This window comes from Xyrauchen texanus, chromosome 46 (assembly GCF_025860055.1).
Source record: "Xyrauchen texanus isolate HMW12.3.18 chromosome 46, RBS_HiC_50CHRs, whole genome shotgun sequence".
Classification (NCBI taxonomy): Eukaryota; Metazoa; Chordata; class Actinopteri; order Cypriniformes; family Catostomidae; genus Xyrauchen; species Xyrauchen texanus.
Window position 1 is genome coordinate 24,870,901 of NC_068321.1, and position 25,040 is coordinate 24,895,940.

At 36.6% G+C, this 25,040-nt stretch overlaps 1 protein-coding gene across 1 annotated transcript in view; it reads left to right on the plus strand.

Annotated features, from left to right (window-relative positions):
- The window catches only part of LOC127638651 (myelin regulatory factor-like), a 48,222-nt gene extending 23,980 nt beyond the window's left edge, over nucleotides 1-24,242 (plus strand). The window contains 27 exon segments of the mRNA XM_052120268.1: nucleotides 62-152; nucleotides 321-602; nucleotides 1,246-1,307; nucleotides 2,519-2,741; nucleotides 3,077-3,177; nucleotides 6,071-6,185; nucleotides 9,396-9,591; nucleotides 10,116-10,192; nucleotides 10,297-10,407; nucleotides 11,699-11,789; nucleotides 12,116-12,316; nucleotides 12,428-12,536; nucleotides 13,010-13,119; nucleotides 13,196-13,356; nucleotides 13,457-13,529; nucleotides 15,023-15,105; nucleotides 15,189-15,257; nucleotides 15,368-15,451; nucleotides 15,782-15,858; nucleotides 15,981-16,094; nucleotides 16,512-16,739; nucleotides 17,412-17,505; nucleotides 19,425-19,487; nucleotides 19,597-19,641; nucleotides 19,643-19,700; nucleotides 19,785-19,859; nucleotides 20,669-24,242. Coding sequence (XP_051976228.1) covers nucleotides 62-152; nucleotides 321-602; nucleotides 1,246-1,307; nucleotides 2,519-2,741; nucleotides 3,077-3,177; nucleotides 6,071-6,185; nucleotides 9,396-9,591; nucleotides 10,116-10,192; nucleotides 10,297-10,407; nucleotides 11,699-11,789; nucleotides 12,116-12,316; nucleotides 12,428-12,536; nucleotides 13,010-13,119; nucleotides 13,196-13,356; nucleotides 13,457-13,529; nucleotides 15,023-15,105; nucleotides 15,189-15,257; nucleotides 15,368-15,451; nucleotides 15,782-15,858; nucleotides 15,981-16,094; nucleotides 16,512-16,739; nucleotides 17,412-17,505; nucleotides 19,425-19,487; nucleotides 19,597-19,641; nucleotides 19,643-19,700; nucleotides 19,785-19,859; nucleotides 20,669-20,755 — 3,080 coding nt within the window. The 3' untranslated portion in view covers nucleotides 20,756-24,242.
- The last annotated feature ends 798 nt before the right edge of the window (nucleotides 24,243-25,040 follow it).

The following is a 25,040-nucleotide window of genomic DNA, read 5'->3' on the forward strand; positions in this document are numbered from 1 at the left end:
TGTTGTCTTGTCTCACTCTCTCTTTCTACCTTTATAATTCTTATTTATTTTTTCTCTTCAGGTCATGATATTAACAGCTCTTTGGAGCCAACAAACATTGACACCAGTATCCTGGAGGAATACATCAGCAAAGAGGACGACAGCACAGATATGTGAGAACTCCTTGTGTGAAACATTCATCGTTTGTACCACTCCGTACCCAACTCTCATTACCAAATTGTTTGAAGGGATATTTCACCCAAAAATAAAAGTTCTGTCATCATTTACTCAAATCTAAATGTTTGGCAGAATGGAAAGAACTGAGATTTTTTACCTTACAGTTGTTTCACAGAGGTTCACAGTACCCCAGGACCCCAGTATCTCTCGCCCCAGGCCGGGGCATCCTCTTCAGGGGGGGTAGGGTGTGGCGTGAGCCCTCCCATCCCCCTGCGCCAGGGTGCCACCCCATCTCTTGCACAGCACTGCCAGATCCCCTACCCGACTCCACCCCTGCTGGGCCTCCTCAGACACAATTACCCCTGCCTTGGGCAACAGCAGTGTCAAACGCCCCAACACCAACAGCAGGCTGTCAAACCAGACCATCGCGGACAGTACGCCCCAGGGTAAGATATTGAGAAGTTGTACTGTATATCGGATTTAATCTAAAACCGAAAACGAGACAAATGTAACTCAAAGCTTAATTGACATTTGAGAGAGGGAGGATGTCTTTTCTTATTTTTGTTGCTACTTGTGGCCACACCCCCTACCAATCTTGCCATTCCTCATGCCCCACCCCATCAATATGCCACACCTCTTTCTTCCATGTGACCTCAGATAAACCTTCACAATACAAAACAAATGCTGAGTAAGACAGAGATGGGGTGAGCTGTGAATAAGCAGCGAGACATTTGAATCCGTAATGCGGTTGAGTAATTTACGGTAGGTCAAATTGAGCAGGTAACAATATGTGCAATCAGGCTTAAGATTTTTCCTTGGTAAATGATAAACTCAGGCAAAACAATCCCATAGATGAGTCATATCTAGAAACTACAATATCAGAGAGACTTGATGGTGAACTCTTTCATGCCAGTAAACAAACACCTACTAACTACCTAGAACTCCCTAGCAACGGAATAGCAACAACCCACAACAACCTACCATAACCTACCATCATGGCGGCTAGTTTTGTAAAGACAAGCACCACTCACATCTTTTTTTGAAAATGTAAAAATTTAGTTATTTTTAATGTTATTATTGTTTTTACAGAACACTACCTGAGTCCCCTCCAGACTCCAGCTCAGAGCCATATTCCCCCCAGCAAGCCAACGGTAAGTTCAGTCCACCTGAAAAATGTACTTTGGATCGGACCATTCTGCTTTCAGTGAAGGGGTGTAGTTAAATAATCAAGGTTGGAATTATATATATATATATACATACAGTATATTAGAGCTATTAGAATTAACGGGTTAACACATGCGATTAATTTATAAAGTTTAACGCGCTAATTATTCTTAATCACAATTAACGCATTATCATTAATACAGCAAAAACACTTGTTGTAAGGGCTGAACCTTTGCAATGTGTCCGCCCGGAGTCATTACACTGATACACATCACAAAACACAACAGCAATTCTGAGTCAATGATCAAGTGAAAGGAAGGAAGAATAAGAAAGGAGCTCTTAATGCTATTTGATGTACAAAACAAGCCCAGATGGGACTTGTGATAGAAATTAAGTATATTTCAGCCTAAGTCACATTTTAATTACCACAGAAGCAAGCCAAGGCTTAACTATCACCAAAACGCAGAATATCATTTTTGTCTGCAAGCGCTTTTCATGTGGAGTTCAAATCGGCACTTGAAGCTGGCGCAAATCAAGAATGCAACTTCACGATTGCTGTAAAAAAGTGGATAGCCACAGTCTACTGGCAGATTAATATTGTGGAGGATGAGTTTAATGCACATTGCAATGAATACTCAACCGATAGGGGACTAGTTCTTTCAATTAGTCAAACTCAAAAGTTATTCGAATTGGTGATATTTTTGTGGATTTCTATCTTTATACTGTGGCTTAGTTTGGAAATGTTTATAAAGCATTATATTGTTACAAAATCTTTTTTTCTAAGAAGGAAGTAAATAATTTTTACAGGAAAAGAAGTAATAGTCAAATTTCAGCACTTTCAAAATCTGTGCTTAATCGTGATTAACTACAAAATATTATGTGATAAATTGCAAATCTAAAAATGTAAATCGACTGACATCACTAATATATATATATATATATATATGTATAAACTATAAAAACAGCATATTCAATTTTGGCTTGACCTCCTGAATTGACTAACAAAACTTTCTGAAGGTTAAGTACCCTTTATTTAATAGCTTTAATTAGAAAAAGAACAAAAATGCGGCTTCCTTTTTAAAGAGTTTGTGGAAAGTGACACATAAGGTCTTACAGGCAGATTTAAAAAACTAGAAGAGCATAAATTAATCGAGCAATTGACAAAAAAATTTTGTGCCTCTTTATTCTTTGGTCCCAGATCCGCACATGCTCAGGACAATGACGCCCGAGAACATGTGTCACATGACCAGTCCTCCACCTCTCCCCACACACCCCCACTATTCCAGTATGCACCGGGACATGTACCTGAAGCCAGAGCCCATGATCACGCAGTATCCGATCGGCCCTGTCAGCTGTGGGGGCGGAGACATGCAGCAGAGTCAGATGCTTCATCAACTCCTGCAACATCCACAAACACCAGAGTAAGAGAAGAAAATCAGTAATAGTAGGAACTTTGCTCAAATGTTTCTTTTAAAATTTTAGAGACAAATGAGTCAATGGTTGACATATAGTAAGAGTATTCAGCTATGATATTAAAGTCTTAGAAGCAGGAGACTTAAGCAAAGGTCTCCATTTCCTTAGATTTAATCTCATCGCTGTCTTGGAGTAACAAAAATAGATTTAATTTGTGATTTTTTTCTTTGCATGTTGAGAGACAGAGAGTCGAGTAAATGGAGAAAAGGTCTAGGAGTATAAGAGTGCAAAATTCCACATCATCCTTTACAAGTTCTTATTGTGCATGTCCTTGTTTATCTAGTGGACTTCCTGTTCATCCGGCAAAGAAGAGAAAACACTCAGAATCTCCAAATAGCACTGTCAACTCTCAGATACTCACGGGCATCATCAAACAAGAGCCAGGTACACACACTCTTTACATCCAGAGTAACTAACTAATTTCTCAAATGAGTAGCGCTGTAGTGTCACAAAACACTACACATCGCACATTATATTGCGCACACAGCAATGAATCCGAGGGAGTAAACAAACACACTCTCCTAAACCGTTCTCTCTCTCATGTAGCGCTGCAAAGTCCAGTTCAGGTCAGTTCGTATGGATGCTTCATGTAAATGTTCCCATTACAATAAACATTTCACCTACTGTATATTTAGCTTTGGGAACTCCAGTTAATTTAATTAATAATGCTTCATGTCAATGAACAAGTTCACATAAATGATTCACTGATTCACTTGAGCCCTGCGCTGCCTTAAATGGACTTTGCCTTCTCTTCCGCAGGAAAATGTTTCAATAATTGCTGGTGTTTATCACCATATTTTGGCTCAGTGATATAAAATAGTGTTTTCTAGATTTATTCATTTATATTTACTATAAATGTATATGCTTAATTTAATGTTGTCACCCTATTTAAATAATATCATAAAATGTGTATGTATTTCAAAATATTTTCTTCTTTAATTAGTTTCAATGTTGTTAGGTACTTTTTAATAGTAACTTGTAGTGTAGCTAACTACTCTTTAAAAAGAGTAGAATGACTGTAGTTTTACTACTTTAAGCTACATTTACCAAAGCTACAGTTTCAATGTAGTTTCCTCAACACTGTATACATTGGTGATGAGTTCTATGAATTCTTTAACTGCTTTAAAGGAGACCTATTATGCCCCTTTTTACAAGATGTAATATAAGTCTCAGTTGTCCCCAGAATGTGTCTGTGAAGTTTCAGCTCAAAATACCCCACGGATCATTCATTATACCATGTTATAAATGCCTCTTTTTGGGTGGAATCAAAAACATGCTGTTTTCGTTTGTGTCTCTTTAAATGCAAATTAGCTGCTGCTCCCCGCCCCCTTTCAGGAAGAGGGATGTGCCATTTCAGCTCGCGATTCGGTTACTACAGCAACAACAAATCAGAAAAATATGACTAATAAATACCGTAGTACATTCGGAAAGGCGATTTGCAAACATTCTCAAAATATAAAGTGCGATACTTACATCTTCAGTATATAATACTGGAACACGAACAGTTGGTACTGATCCATGCTTGAGAATAATAAAAATGGAAAATCCTGCTTTATATTGACACCCATTCACAAAGCAGTCCGGTGTAAAATTATTTGCACAAACATACACACATTTTTGAAAAAACAAAAGTTGTCACTTTTACAGCCAACAACAGAATACTTATGACACTTACGAAATATGGTGGAGTCCGTCACCAGTCGTGGGCGTGGCCTGCTCTAACGTGACAAATACCGTTCATTTTGACACACAGTTTTTGATTAATACAAATATGAGAAAGAGGAGTGGGTGGACTTTTAACATTGTAGGGTTGGGTACACACACTGCAGACTCACATTTATGAACAAACACCATGTAAAAGTGAATTTTGCATAATAGCTCCTCTTTAAACCTTATGTTGTGTTTGGTCATTTTGACCTGGACAACTTTTTTCTTTTTTTTTTACTTAAATCAATTGGAATAAAATTCACATATGGTATCTGAAAACACAAAAAAAAATTTGGTCTTTGGTCGGTTTTATTTCTCTTTGTTGCACTTGTTTTGTTCCTGGTCCATTGACCGGCCATTGGAAATGAATGGATTATAATACAAAATACAGAAGTATTAAGTGTTCAGGAGCATCCCAGTCCTTTAGATGAGCACATATGTGGAAGTGTATTTGCACACGCAAAGTCCTCGCACATGTGCACACACACAACATACACAAACACACTCACACAACATGTGTTGAGCGCCCTTTTGTGCATCGTGCCCATGTACACTCTTTGAGGAATACTTCAAGATTTTCTCTATTATATTATGTTGTGTTTAGGCTCGTTTGAATCAGGATAGTCTGTTGTAAGTTACAATATGTAATTGTCTATGTAATATGTATGTTTCAGGTAGTTATAAGGAAAAACGTGACAAAAAGACACTGTTTTATTATGTTTATATATGTCTATGGGAATATCATACACTAATACCCACTGCAGTTTGGCCTCTGAGTGAAACAAATTTGCTCATTGGATTCTACGAATTGAGACCTCTCCAACGATATATAAGACATGGCTTTCTCATCTTTTTTTATATAATTCAATATAATTGTTGTGATAACAAATTTGCTAATGATGAGAATGAAACAGTTCTAATTTGTCAGCTAATTAAAAAGCATTATTTCATAATTCTTAGGATCAGCTGTATGCACTGTAAAGTCCAGATACTTGGCTTTAAAATTACACCTATTTTGTTCAGATCAAGCAAGTGTTTATTAATTTATTATATAAATATTATATATTTTTTGTTTTCCGCTGGGAAAACACTGCCCCCCCACTAGCCCGGTATGAGCTCAGTTCAATGAATCCTACCAATAAAAAATTTATATTTTTATATATGTTAAAAAAAGGAGTATGCACTCAAATGAACACAACACTTAACTGTTAACTGTGTTGTCATAGATACAGCCAGTCAGTAATTAGACCGATCTAAATCTCACAAAACTTTCAAATATGCAGACAATAGCTGAGGAGTTTAATTCAGTCTGATCTGTTAATCAGTTTGACCAAATCACTCAAATAAAAACGGCATAGTGTGATTCTGTTTGTTGTTGTGTGCAACCAGTGAGTACAACATAACACAAGATTGTTTTCTGTTCATTAATTCATGTCTCATCAACTTCAATTCAGACTGCACAAAACAGCTAAAATTAAAAATTGTTGTAGATTCAGATGGAAACACTTTCTTACACATACACACAAAACAGGATTGACACTAGATGACGTTTGTGTTCATGTTTTCGCAGGTTTGATGGAGGATGCAGAAAACTCATACCTGGATCCAAACTACCAGTGCATAAAGTGGCAGCCGCACCAGCAGAACAAATGGACTCCATTATACGACAGCAGTGGAAAAGAACTGTGGGTGCTACCCTGTTCTTACACACCTCTGCACCGAGATTTATGTCAGAGAGAGGAATGAGACATGTATTCAGGGCGAGAGTGTGTGAGTGTGTTTGGGATGGATTTAACGGGGCATAGGGAGGTATCAGGCAGTACTAAAAAGAGATTGAAGAGAGCGAGATGGATGGTAGAGGTCAGTGAATTCCATTGAGGTGAACAGTGTGTAGGAGTGAGAGCAAGAACAGAGATTTGGCTAAAAGAGAGAGAGAGAGAGAGAGAGAGAGAGAGAGAATGATCGTGAAGAAGTGGCAGTGATGCAAATATAGGTTTTCCGCACAGATAAAAGTTTCATTTGTTCAATTTCTCATAACTTTGGTCATTCTATAATTGCTACGATAAACTGAAAAAATGGTGTATAGCTTTATTTCATAGATAAAAAAACATGATCAAACTAATATCAAAACATTGATGGAAATGTATTTAATTACTATTTTTTTTTTTTAGATTAGCCAATCACACTCAAAACTGCCCAACCACTTTTTCAGCTGTCTTGGTTCTGGAAGTATTTTTCCCATTCTTTTCTTCCATAGAGGTTTAATAAAATCATTATAATCCTTCAAACACTGATTTGAAGCAAAAATGTATTTGAAAATCTGACAAAAAGATAAAGCTAAGACAGTGTATTTAAAGAAGTCGTATCGTATTGGATTACAAAAATGCAAAAATCTGTGTTACATTGAGGCTTTTACAATGGAAGTCAATGGGGCCAGTTTTTGGATGGTTTGAATGCAGAAAAATTAAGCTTATCATTTTAATAAAAGCACTTGCATTAAATCTTCTGTTAAAACGTGTGTATCATTTGAGCTGTAAAATTGTTTATATTGTTTTTATGGTTAATTAAGGGTTTTAGGGTTTATAACGTCACATCGTTATGTCAACAAAGTTATAAAATTGGATATAACTTTACACAGAAAAGGTTAGCAAGTGATTTTATCACAATAAAATCAAGTAAACACATATTTTTTACGTCTTGTTGCTATACTTTTGAAACAGTGAGTATTTTTGCATTTACAGATTGGCCCCATTGACTTCCATTGTAAGTGCCTCACTGGAACAGATTTTTCCTTAATTTTTTGGTTGAAGAAAACAGGGTTGCTGCAGAGTTTTTTAAATCTAATTTAAACATTTTAAGACTTATAAGGATCTGTGGGAACCCTGGAAAAGCAGGGACAAGTCAAAATAAATCTGAATGCGGTTGATTGAGCTTAACTTGTATTGAGCCCGGAATATTCTTTTAACGTCTGTAATGAGGGAAAGAGTTACAATCACACAAAGCATTGTGGATGATGGAATTGAATTACAAACTATTTAAAAATATGAAACTATAGATTAAAATTGCATCATGGGAGTGGACCGTTGATGCAGAACTCTTTAGAAGCACTTTGTTCGCCACAGTTCCTGTTCTTGGTGGATTGTTTACCCATAGGATCACGGGTAGTGTAGTCAGATACTATTTAGCAGAGACAGGCCACCTCTATTAAAATGAATGGGAGAAACTGAAATACCCAACGGATGTAAAAAGGAAGTCCCACCTTACAGTTTAAAGAGCCATCGCAGTGGTGAATAGAGAGGACCCAAACATAAGATGGCAGATAAGGGCTTTTATTAACAAAATAACAGAAAACAAACAAAAACTACCCCAGAGGGGAAAACTCAACAGTCCAAGACAAGACAGTCCGGGACAAGACAGTCCGGGACAAGACTGGCTGGGACAAGACAGTCCGGGACAAGACTGGCTGGGACAAGACTGGCTGGGACAAGACAGTCCGGGACAAGACAGTCCGGGACAAGACAGTCCGGGACAAGACTGGCTGGGACAAGACAGTCCGGGACAAGACTGGCTGGGACAAGACTGGCTGGGACAACAGGAACTGACAAACAGACACCTGACAGTGAAACATTCACATGAACATCCACAATAAACTGGCATTGCACAGAAAGCACATTGAGGTTACATTGGGAAGAATACAAGGAGATAATAAGGAATAACCGGTGGGAACAATCAGCTAATAATCAGACAGGTAATAAGACAAACGAGTGGGCAGAGTTATCACTGAAGACAGACAAGAATGCACAAGGGATTCAGAAAACAAACCCAAGTGAATTCACACAGCACGAGACAAAACACAAGTGCCTGGACTTAGCCACAGAGTAAATAAACCAAACCTACCAAAGTTGCTGAATCCAGACAAAAGACATAAAACAGACATGGAAACACTTACATTTCAGGGCTCATCCACAAATAGAAAAAATCCAAACCTAAGGGCAGAACCCTGACAACCCTGTGTTGTCAGATTTTACTGCTGATTTGAAATATGTACCTTGAACAGCCGTTTTTGAGATTTCGGTCTTTCCCCATTCAAGTCGAAAGGAGGTGTACTTTCATGACAGGAAAGAGCTTCTCAGGAGCGTTCCAAAGATGACTTTGGAGTTCACAGCAGGTCTGTCTGTAAAGGTTGATCCTCATTTTTCCTGAGCAACAACTGGGCCACGTCATGATGATTCTAATTGCCTGTTTTCGGATTCTGGTCTCGAGATACAATGTAAAACTAACTGAAACGAGCGATCCAGATGGAGAACAACAACCATTTAAATGCTCAACTTGTGCAGTTCTTGGCTATCATAACAACTCGAAGTAGTTAATGATATCAACATAACTAAACTCGGACCATCGCTTCATGTCATCTTCTCAGATGAAAAAACGGTCATCTTGACTCTGTGAAGTATCGGCACTCTAGAGCCACGTTTTTGTTTTTAAATTTTGACGATTTCTAAACATTTTACCTGCTAAGAATAAATGCAGATGTGGTTGAAAACACCGGAGACCGGAAATTGAAAACTGCCAAACCGTGGAACACTTCCATGTTCAGGAAGTAATGGATAATTTAATGTTAAAAATCTATTTGCCTATTAAAAAAATGTGTCAGATTTGTACTTCTGGAACCAGACTGTTGCGCTCAACTGGAAATTAATAATTAAAAATAAATAAACACATGCCACACTTTAATACATTGACAATATAATCACATAAGTTATTTAATATTAAAAATATACAATATTAAAACATTTATATATCATTTTGTCCTGAGGTTCAATGTTTAAGTATCTTAGTCTCATGTTCTTCATCTCTTTTCTGCTTTTAATGCAAATTAATTTCTCTCTCTCCAGTCCGATGCCTACCTACAGAGTGGACGCAGATAAGGGTTTTAACTTCTCCTTGTCTGACGACGCCTTTGTGTGTCAGAAGAAGAATCACTTCCAGGTGACGGTGTACATTGGAATGCCGGGAGATCCCAAATACGCGAAGACCAGCGATGGACTGCAGCCGATCGAATGCTTTTACCTGAAACTCAATGGCGTCAAGGTGAACATTTGTACAAAACGACACAAAAAGTTCATAATTATATAGACCTTATTCACAGCAGCGCCATCTTTGATTTTTGACGAGAATGACAACAAGGCTCTGAGGGATAGACGTACAGTTTTTTCAATGGGTTGTACTGCAATTTAAAGTGTTTCTGGATCATTCCATGGACAAAAAAAAAAAAAAAACATATTTTCAAGAACATTCAATAGACATAAAACTTCAGACAACATGAGTTGTGGAAAATCAGATGTGATCTAGGAGCATTTTACAGCTTTATACTGTTCGTGCCACTGAATAGATGTAAGTTTATCCCTCACAGCCTTGTTGTCATTCCCATTAAAAATCAAAGATGGCGCTAGTGTGAATAAGTTCTGTAAGATCATCATAAATAATTGATGAATATTTACGGAACTCGGAATTGTCAACATTTTATAATTCTACTTCCAGTACTCCTACTAAAAGGTATATTACTGTAAATGTTGTCTATTTTAACATAATACATTTTATTGTGTGTATTCCAGTTGGAAGCGATGAATCAGGCCATTAACGTGGAGCAGTCACAGTCTGACCGCAGTAAGAGACCCTTCAAACCAGTGCTGTAAGTGTCTTTTAGCTATTTCTGTGAAATATTAAATTTGAACAGTTTTATGAATGTGGATTTGAGATGTCATGTGATATAAATGTTGACCGGTTGTTTCACAGAGTGACACTGCCACCAGAGCAAGTTACAAAGGTAACCGTGGGTCGCCTGCACTTCAGCGAGACCACATCCAATAACATGAGGAAGAAAGGCAAGCCGAACCCCGACCAAAGGTACGAAATATGATCTTGAGAAGAAGAAAAAAACTAACATTTAAAAGAATATTCAGAGTTTATTTTTGTAGCATAAATCCCCTTAAACTCGATGGACCCGCTGACGGGTCCAAAGGGGGACGCTATGTCTCAAAACAAGTTTACACTTACAATATTAAAGTCTCTGTATACATAAGTTAGGCATATGAGGTATCATTTGAAAGCTTAGAATCTGAACTTTTCAGAGATAACATAACTTCTGCATTTATGATACATAAAATAACAAACCAAGGCCTCAAAACAAAATATGCTATCCAGAAAAAAGCATGCTAAACAAATCATCAGAAAATATGTTTTCGACTATTGATGTTAAAATGTTATATATATCACCACAAAGGAGAGGATCTCAGCTTTCTAATGTCCTAGATTGAACTTCTAGTCCACTGAGAGGCCGAGATATTCAATTAAATAACAAGGGTGGTGCTTGAACTGAAAATTAGACTGAATGTCTATGTACGAGCACATCCGTGAAGGCTAAAACATTTAATATCTGTATATTGTGATGTAATGTGATAGAGAAAATGTATTTTCTTGCTGCCATCTAGTGGAATAAAATAAGACTTTTCAAAGTGAAGTAGAGTGAACAGAACCAGAATTATGTTTACAAATTAGGATAACAAAAAAATACCCCAATGTTTTAGACCAATGTTTTGCAATTAGTCCACAGTATGTGTGATTTGTGAACTTTTATTGTGAAAAATTGTGAGCCCAAAAATGCACCATAGTAAGGGGTTAAGAGCTATTGACAACATCTGTGGCATGCAATCGTTTACCACCAGGAAATGTTTTCTCATCCTTCAGTTTTTTTTAAAACGTTAGGAAAATGCATACAGAAATGAAATCTTAGCAGGCGAACACACAGCACCACGAATAAACTTTTAAAACATAAAAAACAGGCCTAATACCAAACACTTAATCCTTCACATCTAGCTGTAAAATTAGTCGCTCTTCAAAAAGATAATTTTAGACTTTATAAGACTAAACTTTATAGCTCAAATAACTAAATGTTTTACTAAAAAAATCTTGTATGTGCTTAAACAAAAATGCAAGCTTCACATTTCAGCTTATAACCACTCTGAAATACTCCCTGCTAGGCCTTCATTTGAACATTTTACTGTAAACACGTTTCCCATTCGCTTTTACAATCTGAGGGATGTTCAAAATACCCCAGAATATTCATTTAAAAACAAAAACTCTCATGACGTTTCATTAATAAAACATTTAAATATATATTTTGCGTCTGTGTGTGTAGGTACTTCATGCTGGTTGTAGCTCTTCAGGCACAGTGTCACAGTCAGAGCTTCACGGTGGCTGCTCAAGTCTCTGAGAGGATCATCGTCAGGGTAACCGCTGTCAGTCTGGTCGTGTCTGACCGACCTCCTCCAATCACAGCCTGTCTCTGTGTGTCAATTATCAGACTCTGACCAATCACTGTCACTGTATACAGGATTCTAAAGATTAGCATTTTCTTGTCTTATTAATTAAGTGTTTCTGTGTAATCGATTTTTATTAATGTTAGTTAGAGATAATAGAAAATACTGAAACAGATGTTTGCAAAATGATTATTTGAAGCTGAAATTAAAGTAACAACTTGCTTTCTCAGCTAATATACTTACATTATTGTTCTATCACTCAGCCCCTTTCTTTCTTTTTTTCTTTCTTTCTCTAGGCATCTAACCCAGGTCAATTTGAAAGTGACAGTGAAGTGTTGTGGCAGAGAGGGCAGCTGGCAGACTCAGTGTACCATCACGGCCGGGTGGGCATCAACACAGATCGTCCCGACGAGGTCCTGGTCGTCCACGGCAACCTGAAGGTCATGGGTTCCCTTGTGCACCCTTCTGATATTAGAGCCAAGGAGAATGTGAAGGAGGTAGATTTGTATTTTTGTGTATGTGTCTCTATTCATGTACACCCACATGTGATAATTTGCACTTTGCTGATTTCTTTCTTTAGTTTTTTTCTGTTTGTTTTTTTTTCTCAGGTGGACACCACCGATAACTTAAGGCGGATTTCCCAAATGAGGCTGGTGCATTATCAGTATAAGCCTGAGTTTGCAGCCACAGTGGGCATTGATGCGACTGCTGAGACTGGTACTGTCACCACAAATTATAATCCCAGTCCCAATAGTTCCGGAATATAAGGGTGAATCTCACAAAATAATGTAAAAATGTGCCTCGGTCACCCCAAAAACAGCTGGTTTAAGATTGCTTTAGCTGGTTTAAGATGGTCTCCCAGCCTGACAAGGTAAAAAGTGCTTAAAGACTCCTCTGAAACCAGACGGCTGATCTGTCAACCAGTTTTTTTTTATTCTTTTTTAATGTAGACTTTTTTTAGTCACATAAATTTCAATACATTTTTGCATTATAGTAATTAGAATGTATTGTATGTGTTTATTCCTTTGATTGTGGGATGAAATATGACCTGGACTTTTTTGTGACATTCACCCAAAAAGTATTTTTTCAGATACAGTTTAGAATGTAAGAAACTTTAACATAAATTTCACACATAAAGTCCACTTACAATCCACTCAGGCAGTGACAGGTTAGTATGTGTGTGCCATCAGGGGTGATTGCTCAGGAAGTCCAGCAGATTTTGCCGGAAGCTGTGAAAGAGGGCGGAGACGTGTTGTGTGCTAATGGAGAGACCATCCAAAATTTACTGGTTGTCAATAAAGTACGAGAACACACACACACGCTCATACAGACTTCAGCACACTGATCGTTTCATGAGTGTGTTTGTAATTCTACAGGAGAGAATCTTTATGGAGAATGTGGGGGCAGTGAAGGAACTCTGCAAACTCACCGATAATCTGGAGACTCGCATTGACGAGCTTGAACGCTGGAGCCGAAAACTCGCTAAACTGCGCCGGCTGGACAGCATGAAGAGCACCGTCAGTGGAGGCACAGTAAGGTGTGTGTGTATGTGTTTGTCTGTTTGTGCACTCACAGGTGGATTTGTATGAGTGTATTCAGAGTGAGGTCTAAAAAAAAAATTGCTCTTTATTTTCTAGCCTATCAGGAAGTTATTTTAGCAGAACAGGAAGTGGCCCACTCAAGAAGAAAACAGCCAAGCCAGGAAACAAGGTATGATTTTAAACATATTTCACTGTTAAAATAAAAAGTATATAAACACAAGAATTGGTTTGAATGGGATGGGAATCAAATGGAATAATATAGAACAGAATGGAATGTATTCGAATAAGATGGAATAGAATGGAATTTGGTTTAGGATAGAATGGTTTGAGATGGAATGGAATAGAAAGTAATAGATTCAATTTGAATGGAATGGAATTGAAAGTAATGATAATGCCAATATTAGTTATTTATATGCAGTGCAGGTCATGGTTTAAAATTAGTCAACTAAGTAAGTGTTAAAGTCCAGTGTTTAAAAAAAAGATGTAAATTGGGTGATGGGGCAGTTTATAAAGTAGGTGACAAATATACTAAAAGCTGGGTCCAAACTGCCGTACTGATATTCAGACAAATAATTCTTAGAGGACGGAAGTCAATTGGCTTTCTCTCATTTCAAGAATGGTTCACCGAATGGACAGGGTGACGGTATTTAAAAAGATGTCATTTAAACAGTTTGGCATATTGGACACTTTTGGTAAGAAATGGGACAGGCATTTTTTCTTTCTGGAAGGCTCTCAGTGTGGACCATGTGGAGAGAAACTAAATTATCATGCTAATGTGGTGGTGGTGTAGTGGTCTAAGCACCATAACTGGTAATCTGGTAATCAGAAGGATGCTGGTTCGAGCCCCACAGCCACCACCATTGTGTCCTTGAGCAAGGCACTTAACTCCAGGTTGCTCTGGGTGGATTGTCCCTGTAATAAGTGCTCTTTAAGTCGCTTTGGATAAAAGCGTCTGCCAAATGCGTAAATGTAATGTTCTACCTGCTCCGTACTGGACTTGAACCAGTGTCTCCAGTGTGAGAGGGGCGGGTGCTTTAACAAGGAGGCTAAAGGCTACAGCCTAGTGCACCTCTTGAGGTCAGGAGAGTGGGGTTTACACACTGCACAGCTCTCTACCAGCTGGCTCCTGTTACATGTGCATTGTGTAATTTAGGTTTTGTTGAGGGACAGGGTGTTGTTGGGGGTGGAGGGGAAATAATTAAAGATGATTATATATATATATATATATATATATTCTGTTTTTTATATACAGTATATGAATAAATAAAAAAAGTGTTAATAACAAAAAAGATGACATGGAATTTAAAGTGAGGAATGGAGTGGAATAGATTAAATTAGAGTGAAATGAAAAGTGATGGACTGGGATGTGATGTAATGTGATGGAATTGAATGGAAAGTAATGGAATGGAATAAGATGGAATGGGATGAAATGGAATGGAAGTGATAGACTGGAATGTGATGGAATAAGATGGAATGGAAAGTGATGGAATGGAAAGAGATGGAATTGAATGGAAAAAATGGAATGGAATTGGATGCAGTGGGATTAGATGAGATCGGATAAAATGGGATGGGATAGGATGTACGGAGTGAGCTTTAAGAAATAGAATGGAGTGGTTGAGATGAGATGAGATGAAATAATTGTTGACTGGTGTGCTTTTGCAGACGTCCGTCCCAGAGCGGGGCTGCCTGAGTCTCAAATTAATGCAGGGCACCATCCTGGCACTGGTCATCATCATGGCATTTAGGTGAGAAACTATAATTTCACCCCAAATCATTATTACAATAGTATTTCATGCTCACTATCATCTCGCTTTGTCTCATTCCAAAGTGTCATCTCCATGTCCATCCTATATGTGCTCAATCTTCAACACCGTGGAACCATAACTGATGGCGAGGGGTATGTACACACACTCGCAAACACGTCATGTTTTTTCTGTCTCTTTATGCCTATATACTCTTGTTTTATCTCCTTACTCATTCTCTCAGTGTATTTCCTGTTATTTGTAGCTCTTCACCCCGCTGCCTTCTCTTGGTCTCTTGGACGCCCTTCCTCACTGCAACTGTCACATTCTGTCCATCCTTCTGTCTGTGGTACGCTCACCACTCCTCTTTCTCTCTGTTCCTTTGTATCACTTCATCCTCCTGTTCAGCACGGAACGATTTCATTCTGCATTTTAAAAGATTTTATGAGGAAATCTCTGACTTTGGTTTGCAGAATAGGTATCTTTGCAAATCTGAGCACAGTTTTAGTCATTGTTGAGATCCCTTTTGAAACTCTAGAGGAGATGTGAGATTACTGAGGTCTTTTTTCTCAAGAGAAGCATCAGAGAAGTCTCCATTTGCTCTCCATTTCACCTCATTGCTGTCTATGACAAACAATTGAGATATTGAAAAAAAAAAATTCTATGGATTATTAAACAGGTCTCGTTCTGCTCTGGGATTGGCTCATCAGGCTTCTTTCTCCCCTCCCAAAGTAACCACGTCCACTCTTTCTCCAGGTACCAGAACAACACACACAAATAATGCAAATAATAATTATTTCTATATGTACTCTATACATATTCGCCCATACATTATTATTATTTTCAAAGTTGAATTGAAGTTTATTGTTTGTACACAGAATCAACCTCTCCATCTCTGTCCAATCACCCAGCCTGCTGCCCTCCGACACCTGCGACAACCAACCAATCAGCCACCATTAGTCTGTTGCCAAGCAACAACCAATCCACACCAGGTACGACAACAACACCAGACAAGTTTAAAATTATGACAGATCCTCTAAAAGGACTGGTTGGAGAGTTTCTTCATTAGAAGGTTTCACTTATTTTTTATAGGCATCGATATATTGCGTTCAGTTCATAATGTGTGGTCAATGTTAATGCTGTTAAAGCTATACAAAAACACATGTAGCTTGGAGGTGCGTTGACTTCAACATCTGAATCACTGAATCAGTTTCATGTATGAATCAGTAAATCAATATGTTGAAATAATTTTGGTCATATTATTTGAGTTCTCAAAAGCTGCTCTGTGCTGCCCGTGGCTGCTCTTAAGCCAGTTATTGTTGATTTATTTTTATAGTGGAAGAACTCATTCAAACATTGCTGCATCCATCTATATTAAGTTTATATACAATATCCTTTTTCTCTCTCAGACTCAAGCACAGCTGTCCCCACCCAGGCCACTATTAACAAGAAGGCAAAGTCACGGCCACTGGACAAAGACAGCCGGAATAAGAATCGTCTGAGTCACACGTCTGCACCTCTATTCCTTAACAAATCCAAACGGCCCCCTCAGCCACCAGAACTAAGCGGAGCCACCAAACGATTGCCTGGAGGACAACAGCCACCACCCAGAAGACAACGCAGTTTAAACACACAGGGTACTCATATTTGCGTAATCTGTGTAAAAAATATTCTACATGAACTTTTTTCCTTCAAACATCACTTGTATCATATTTTATCTCAAGCATGCGATTTACTGACACTTTTGTCAACTTGGTTAACAAGTACACAAACTTTGGAAAAAAAAAGAAAAACGTATTAGGCACAATATTGTTTGTTGTGGTGGAAATGAAGCCACAACTGTGGGACAGTTGTAATTTTAGTTTATAAGTAATAAGTTTCAAACATGATATATATTTTTATACTTAATTTTCATAGTTTAATATTGAAAGTTCTGGGATTAGGAAGCACCCACATATACAGGTCCAAAAGCCTGAGAATACTTGTGAAACTGCTTAATTTAATCAATAAAAAATTGCCTTTCAAATCATATTGTTAGCATAAGAATTTGAGTAAAAATATTAATTGAAAATTTGCATGAATTTCAGCGTTAACATGGTCATTTGCTTACCTTTAATGAGTGACCTAGAACTGTTCTTTGTTTTAAATGTTTAAAATCTTTGTGCTTAAAAATGTTTCATAATTTTAAGGTTTCTTAAACTTTAAGGTTTAAATTAAAAACATCATCATTGTGTTCTCAGACATTTTGGACCTCATAAAACTTTAAAAGTTGCAAAGTTTACTTTGTATTAATGGCATTTTACATGCAGATGGAAATCCACCAGCCTGTCTGAGCAAACTGCACATCCTCGAGCCGGATCAGGAGATGAGAACACTCGATTGTTCCACACCTGAGAGCTGCAGGTGTGTGTTTTTGTGCTAGTGAAGAAATCATAAACATAATGTGTGCCTGTTTTCTGTGGTGTTTTCATGGGCCCCTGATATTAATCACTGTTTGTGTTGCTTGACAAATAACATGAACATTTTTAACATAAATATTTTAGGGTAAAAATTTAAATGAATGTATAAGGGAAAGTACTGAAATATATATATATATTAGGGCTGTCAATCGATTAAAATTTGTAATAAAATGAATTACATGGTGTCCCGATTAATTGCGCTAACTAACAATAAAGAGGAAAACAATTTCTTTTAGAAATACCTCTAAATTACATTCCCTGAATTAAATGGAAAAAAATACTTTTTATTAAGTTTAATTCAGTAAAGAAATTCACTGCAAAAAATCCCCTTGTTATCACATGTTTTTGTCTCGTTTTCCATTTTAAAATGTTTAAAAATCCTTAAAACAAGATACATTTAATTAAGAAGCAACATATAATATATTAACACTTGCTTTAAGAGAATGTAGAAGTGTATTTTGTATATAAGTGTATATTTTACTTGGTTATACTTCTGTGAGTGCAGTAAAGACAAAATATATTAATATTCAAGATCTATTCTCTAAAAACAAGTTTAAATATCTTATATGCTGCTTCTCAGGTGAATGCATCTTTTTAAAAGGATTTTTAGATATTTGTAAATATTTGTATTTTTAATATTATATTCAACATTCTCATAAAACAATTCCTCTGCAGTATAGCTGCTAAACATGTTGATGTTTTTTTAAAGGAGTTTTATATATTTAAATTGGAAAACAAGCCAAATCAAAAACATATTTTGTTGCTATGTATAATGGGGCGAAGACTTCCTCTCTCACCGTTCTGTTCACTTCAATCCATCTTTAACTCACAAAAAAAAAAAAAACTCTTGGTGGTGGCGTAGTGGGCTAAAGCACATAACTGGTAATCAGAAGGTTGCTGGTTCGATCCCCATGGCCACCACCATTGTGTCCTTGAGCAAGGCACTTAACTCCAGGTTGCTCCGGGGGAATTGTTCCTGTAATAAGTGCACTGTAAGTCGCTTTGGATAAAAGCGTCTGCCAAATGCATAAATGTAAATGTATTAATAAAGCTGTGAATGGACAATGTTCTTCATGATAAGAAATGCACAGTGACACATATATTATGATTCAATAAGTCGCGAGTCATCACGTTATATTCCAGCTGCATTAAGCGTTCGTGCTCGAGGAACGAGCGCCCCGTGACAGTGTCTAAATCAGCCGGGTGCAGTTTCAATCTCTCCCCCTTAGATCGGGACATTCATGCAACTCATAGAAGAGGCGCTGACCGCACAGAGAAATGCCAGTGACGGAGTTTGTAGTTATTTACATGATCTGCTTCCATATTATTTGATCTTTAATAAAGCTATAATGCATTAAATATAACTGCATTAAATATGTAACACCAGGGGGTTTCTTTAAAGAGCTCCGGCTCCACTTATGCCACAACGAGACTGCATTTACTTATTTGTTATTTCTGTATAATTTCCTCATACTTTGGGATCTACATCACCTTAAGCTGTTTGGAAATTTTAGAGTGCATCTGGACTGTAATTCTTCCTCTCATCAGTCAGGAGTAAGCTGCAGAGTTGCTCTCACACATAATCATTATTGTTTAATGTGACCTCGTGTTACATTAAATAAGATCAAACGACTATTTGACAACGAAAATTTGACGACAATTGTTTATTGACGACGTTGTCGATAAAGTCGACTAATCGTTTCAGCCCTCGTTTTCATATGAAAACTTTTAGTGTGGTCGTGGCCTAGGAAATTGCTAAAACTACCCATGTGAATTCTGTGTTGGGATGTTTAATCAGTGGTAAATGTAGAAATATGATATGTGTCATACTAATTATTGATGTTTTGTATTATTTGCTTGTAGCTTCACAATGTTTCCGCGTGGTGAGAGAAACTCATCTGTGTCGCATGTTACAGTACACATGATGTAAGTACAAGCAGACACGGTGAATTTGGTTCCCACAATGAGGTAAAAACCTGCTCCACCTGTACTAATACACTACTTGAAACATTGAGATCTCTTGTTCTTCTTAAAGCTCTTCTGAGGTTGTGTGGGTATGGCAGTGTGGAGCCACTAGGGGGCCTCTGTCCGAATCACCCAGAAGCTACTTTATTACTAGAGCGGAGCGCTTACACAACGGTGAGCTTATTGTTTTTAATTTAGAAATAAATTCTCTCCCTAAAAAAGCTACATTTGACACGTACATAATTTTCTGGTTTACAGGGAACCAGTCACCTGTGGTCACTTCCTGTTATGCCGTTCCAAGAGGTCACCTACCATTTCCAAGTGTCACGCTCTGTGAGTGAACCTCAGACGTCTCTTACTTTTTCATAGTGTAATAACCAGATGAGACATGACAAATTCCCAGCATCAAAGAATTGATGAGAAAACAAAATGATGTGTGAAGCCACAAAATCACAGCCAGTTATAACACACACATAAAGTGTTACTGTCATTGTATGTTTTTGCTGTCATCAGAGGCTCTCAAACCGTTCAAGAGGTCAATAAAAATGGTTTGACATGAAGCTTTAATGTAAAAAATGTTTAGTTCATTCCGACAGGAGGATGTCCACCACTATTAACCTTATGTGGTTCAGTTGAGAGCATCATCAGCATCATATGTGAAACTTCTCACGTAAATCAAGACTGTAAGAGTAATACAACTAATACAACCTCCCTTGCAACTGGAAGAATCTTCAAAGTAATTGATAGACGGCCAGAAGAAGGTCTTTGACTAGTGCTATAAGCTAAGACAAGACTTTTTCTATTTTTTCTGTTGTGTTTTATACTCACCTCCAAGCTACATGTGTTCTTGTATAGCTTTAACAGCATTAACATTGACCACACATTATCAACTGAACGCAATATATCGATGCCTATAGAAAATAAGTGAAACCTAAATTATAGAGTTCTTCTAATGAAGAAACTCTCCAACCAGTCATTTTAGAGGGCATTGATTTTCACTAACATTTCGGAGATGGGGTGAACAGAGCCAGATGTACATGCTTAAGTATGCACGATTAAGTATGAACAACAGCAAAAAAAAAACTGTGTAAAAACTAACCCTGATTGTATGTGATTTAACTGTATAACTTCTCTGTTCACAGAGTAAAACTGGATGTAGCGGAGAGGAAGATGATGTCGTTACACCCCAGTTCACTGAGTACCGTTTCCACATTCAAACCACATGCTAAAGAGCTTTTACAGCATTTCTACTTCTCGTGTGTGCTCGTATCGCCGCCCCAGATTCAGAGACTGTTTTATCTGGGTGGACCGATAAAGACGTCTTATCTCTGTTTGCTCTTTAAAATGCATATTTGTACAAGACGAGAGGAAAATGAGCATATTTAGTAAATATTTGTTGTTTTCAGCACACAGAGATCACTTAGCCTTGTTTCGCTGAGATATTACAGCTTATATACACACTTACATGTTAAATGTATATTGATTCGCCAAGATATAATATAAACAGGTACCAGTGTGTAGTCGTGAGGTGATGTTTTGCAGTTGTTGTTGGATATTTTTAGGTTAACTCTTTTTTTTGGAAATTAGTTTTTTGACATTGATTATATACACACTGGAAATGGCTTTAACTGAACCAACAGGCTCATTATTAATTAATAATTATTCATTAATGTTATTTACCTCATGTTTTGTCATTTCTAATGTAGAGTCTGTTCAAAATATATGTGTCCACTGGAGCCAAAACGGGAAAAACTGGCATCAACAATTAAGAGATACAGAAATGTCATAAACGATATGGAAAGTGAACATATTGAAAAGTTAGCTACTGTAGTAAATATATCAGGTCATCTCAAAAATTAAACAAGTAACACCATAAATAAAACCACTGGATTTCTCTAGCTTGCAAAAACTGGAATTAATTCACACTGGAATCTCGCTTTGAAAGTCAAAAGCACTGGATCATCGTTATCATCATTTTAGATAAATATACGCTCAATGAAAAATGTCAGGAACCACATTGAGTTTAAACAATGTTACTTTATTCGTTACGTTCCTAACCTGCTTTTACACTGTATATTCTTTCAATTTCTACCTATATTTTGCATACTTAGAAGGCCTATTTACCATATGTAGTATACAATATATACGTGAAAATACATCTTTGAAACAATATATACAGTAGCAGTGTAATCTTGTATAGTTTTATAAATATTTGTTTTCTTAACTCTAATTGTAAACAGGCATGTTAACATTAAATCACTGTTGCTCAAAGAGCAAAACAGCTCTAAAAATAATTTGTTAGACAACTTATCAGCTTCATTAAACCAAAGCCAGTAGATTTACTTTATTTCATGGTCATTTCTACTCTTTTTTTTATTTTTGAAAAATGTTTCCCTTCTTTATTTTGTAATCCAGCACTATGTACATTTGGATTCACTTTTTAGTATTTGCCTGAATCGTATTCTTGTATAGATAACGTTTTGATGTCATAGATTTTTATGAAATACTTTAAGCAATAAGGTAAGCCATAATGAAGTTGTTGTGAGGCTGGATGATATGTGATTATGTTAGTCGTGTATTCACGGTGAAATAATGAACTGAAACAGAGAAGTGAAATTTTGTGCACTAAAATTACAATTTTCCTAATTTACCACTAATGGATAATGATTTTGAGTTTTAAACAGCAGGAGAGGAAAATAAAAACATTGGTGATGATTATCTGAAATCTATATATATATATATATATGGGGTTTTTTTAAACAACAACCTCACATCTGAATAAAGCAAAAAAACAAACAAAAAAACATGTGAAAACACAAGGAAGCACTTCCAAACTATGCACTGTAAATAGTTTTCTAATGTTTTTTCTGTGGCATCTAAAACAATGATAAAATTCTCTGTAATATATAAAACTGGTGAGAATGTCGTTTGGTTTTTATTGTTAGTTTGTAATAACTCATATTTCCATGATCCTTTAATTATTTTCTTTTCACTCTTTTACAGACATATTATGGTTAGTTTTAATGACAAGTAATTTGACTACAATTATGGTATTAATCATAACACTTTAGATTGAAAAACATTTAATGTTTTATTTAAAACATGTTTTACAAAAATGTTTTGTTGATATTTGGATGTTAATCTGTGGTATAAAATGTGATACCACCAATGGGGCAGTATATATATATATATACATTGGTGGCCAAATGTTTGAAATAATGGACAGATTTGGAAGGAAATTGGTACTTTTATTCACCAAAGTGGCCTTCGACTGATCACAATGTTAGTCAGAACATTAATAACGTTACTATTACAATTTGAAAGAAATGTTCAGATCTTCTTAAACTACTTCAAAGAGTTCTCATCAAAAATCAACAATGTGCAGCAATGACAGATTTGCAGATCTTTGTTATTCTAGCGGTCAGTTTGTCCAGATACTCAGGTGACCTTTCACCCCACACTTCCTGTAGCACTTGCCCTTTCACCCCACACTTCCTGTAGCACTTGTCATAGATGTGACTGTCCTGTCGGGCACTTCTCACGCACCTTACAGTCTAGCTGATCCCACAGAAGCTCAATGAGGTTCAGATCCATAACACTCTTTTCCAATTATCTGTTGTGCAATGTCTGTGTTTCTTTGCCACCTCAAACCTTTTCTTTTACTTTTTCTGTTTCAAAAGTGCCTTTTTCTTTGCAGTTCTTCCCATAAGTCCTCCTGAGTCTTCTCTTTACTGTTGTACATAAAACTGGTGTTGAGCGGGTAGAATTCAATGAAGCTGTCAGCGGAGGACATGTGAGGCGTTTATTTCTCAAACTAGAGACTCTGATGTACTTATCCTCTTGTTTAGTTGCACATCTGGTCTTCCACATCTCTTTCTGTCCTTGTTAGAGACAGTTGTGCTTTATCTTTGACTGTAGTGACACCTTTGTATGAAATCTGCAGTTTTTTGGCAATTTCAAGCGTTGTTCAGCCTTCATTCCTCAAAACAATGATTGACTGATGAGTTTCTAGATAAATCTGTTTCTTTTATGCCATTTTTGACCTAATGTTGACTTTAATACATGCCAGTCTATTGCATACTGTGGCAACTCAAAAACAAACACAAAGACAACGTTAAGCATCATTTAACAAACTAAATAGTTTTCAGCTGTGTTTGATATAATGGCAAGTGATTTTCTATTACCAAATTATCAATTTATCATGATTAATCAAGGATAAGGTGTTGGAGTGATGCTGCTGTCTAGATTTGATCATAAATTACTTTTTCCAGACAGTGATGATGCTGTTTTTACATCAGTAATGTCCTGACTATTCTTTGTGATCAGCTGAATGACACTTTGATAAATTAAAGTACCAATTTCCTTTCGAAAACAGCAAAATATGTTCATTATTCCAAACTTTTGGCAGCTATATATATATATATATATTATTATTATTTTTTCAGTTGTCTGTCTTATGTTTATCTTTAAGGCTTAAAGCCCAGTAAGCACTAAAATATATTAAAAGAAAAATCGAAATTGTCCATTTACTAATGTGTATATCTTCTAGAGCATGTTCCCTGCTCCATTCTCCAGCTTTCTGAAAGCCTCTTTTGTGTCATAATCATTTTTAGTTCGACTGCATAATTTGTTTCACTTTTTTTCACATGTATGTGATGCCATAATACAAATGGATGCAAGTATGATGCATAAATTAAATAAAAGTTTTTTTCTGGATACTAAATGAAAATGAACTTCCTTGTATTATGTGTTATATATAATTCATATTCAAATATATTATATCCGCCGATCATAATATGTAATTGTGATAATTATTATAATGTAATAGTTTATTAATAATAATAATACAATTTATATATTAAATATAATATACATTAATATATATTCAATCTATGTATTTACAGTTGTGGCCAAATTTCTTTATTTTTCCTTTTGATCTTTCATTCAAAATATTCACAAAAATATATCTTCTAATGGAGATCAAACAATTGCAAACACAACACAAGTTTTATAAAAAAAAATATATATATCTTTTGTCAAATATATGTGACAATTATTGGCACGCTTTTATTCAATACTTTGTGCAACCTCCCTTTGCCAAGATAACAGTTCTGAGTTTCCTCTTATAATGCATAATGAGGTTGAAGAACACCTGGCATTCATATTCAGAGGACCATGTTGGTGGACTCTCCTCTTCAGTTCACCCCACAGGTTTTCTATGGGCTTCAGGTCAAGGGACTGTGATGGTCATGGTCAGTGAACTATTTTTGTGTTGATTTTGATGTGTGTTTTGGATCATTTCCTGGTGGAAGATCCAACCACGGGCCATTTTAACTTGGCAGAGGCAGCCAGGTTTTGATTTTTGATCTGTTGGTATATGATAGAGTCCATGATGCCATGTATCTGAACAAGATGTCCAGGACCTCTGGCATAAAAACAGCCCTACAACGTTAAAGTTTCACCACCATATTTAACAGTGGGCACGAGGTACTTTTCCATATGGCTACCTCTCTT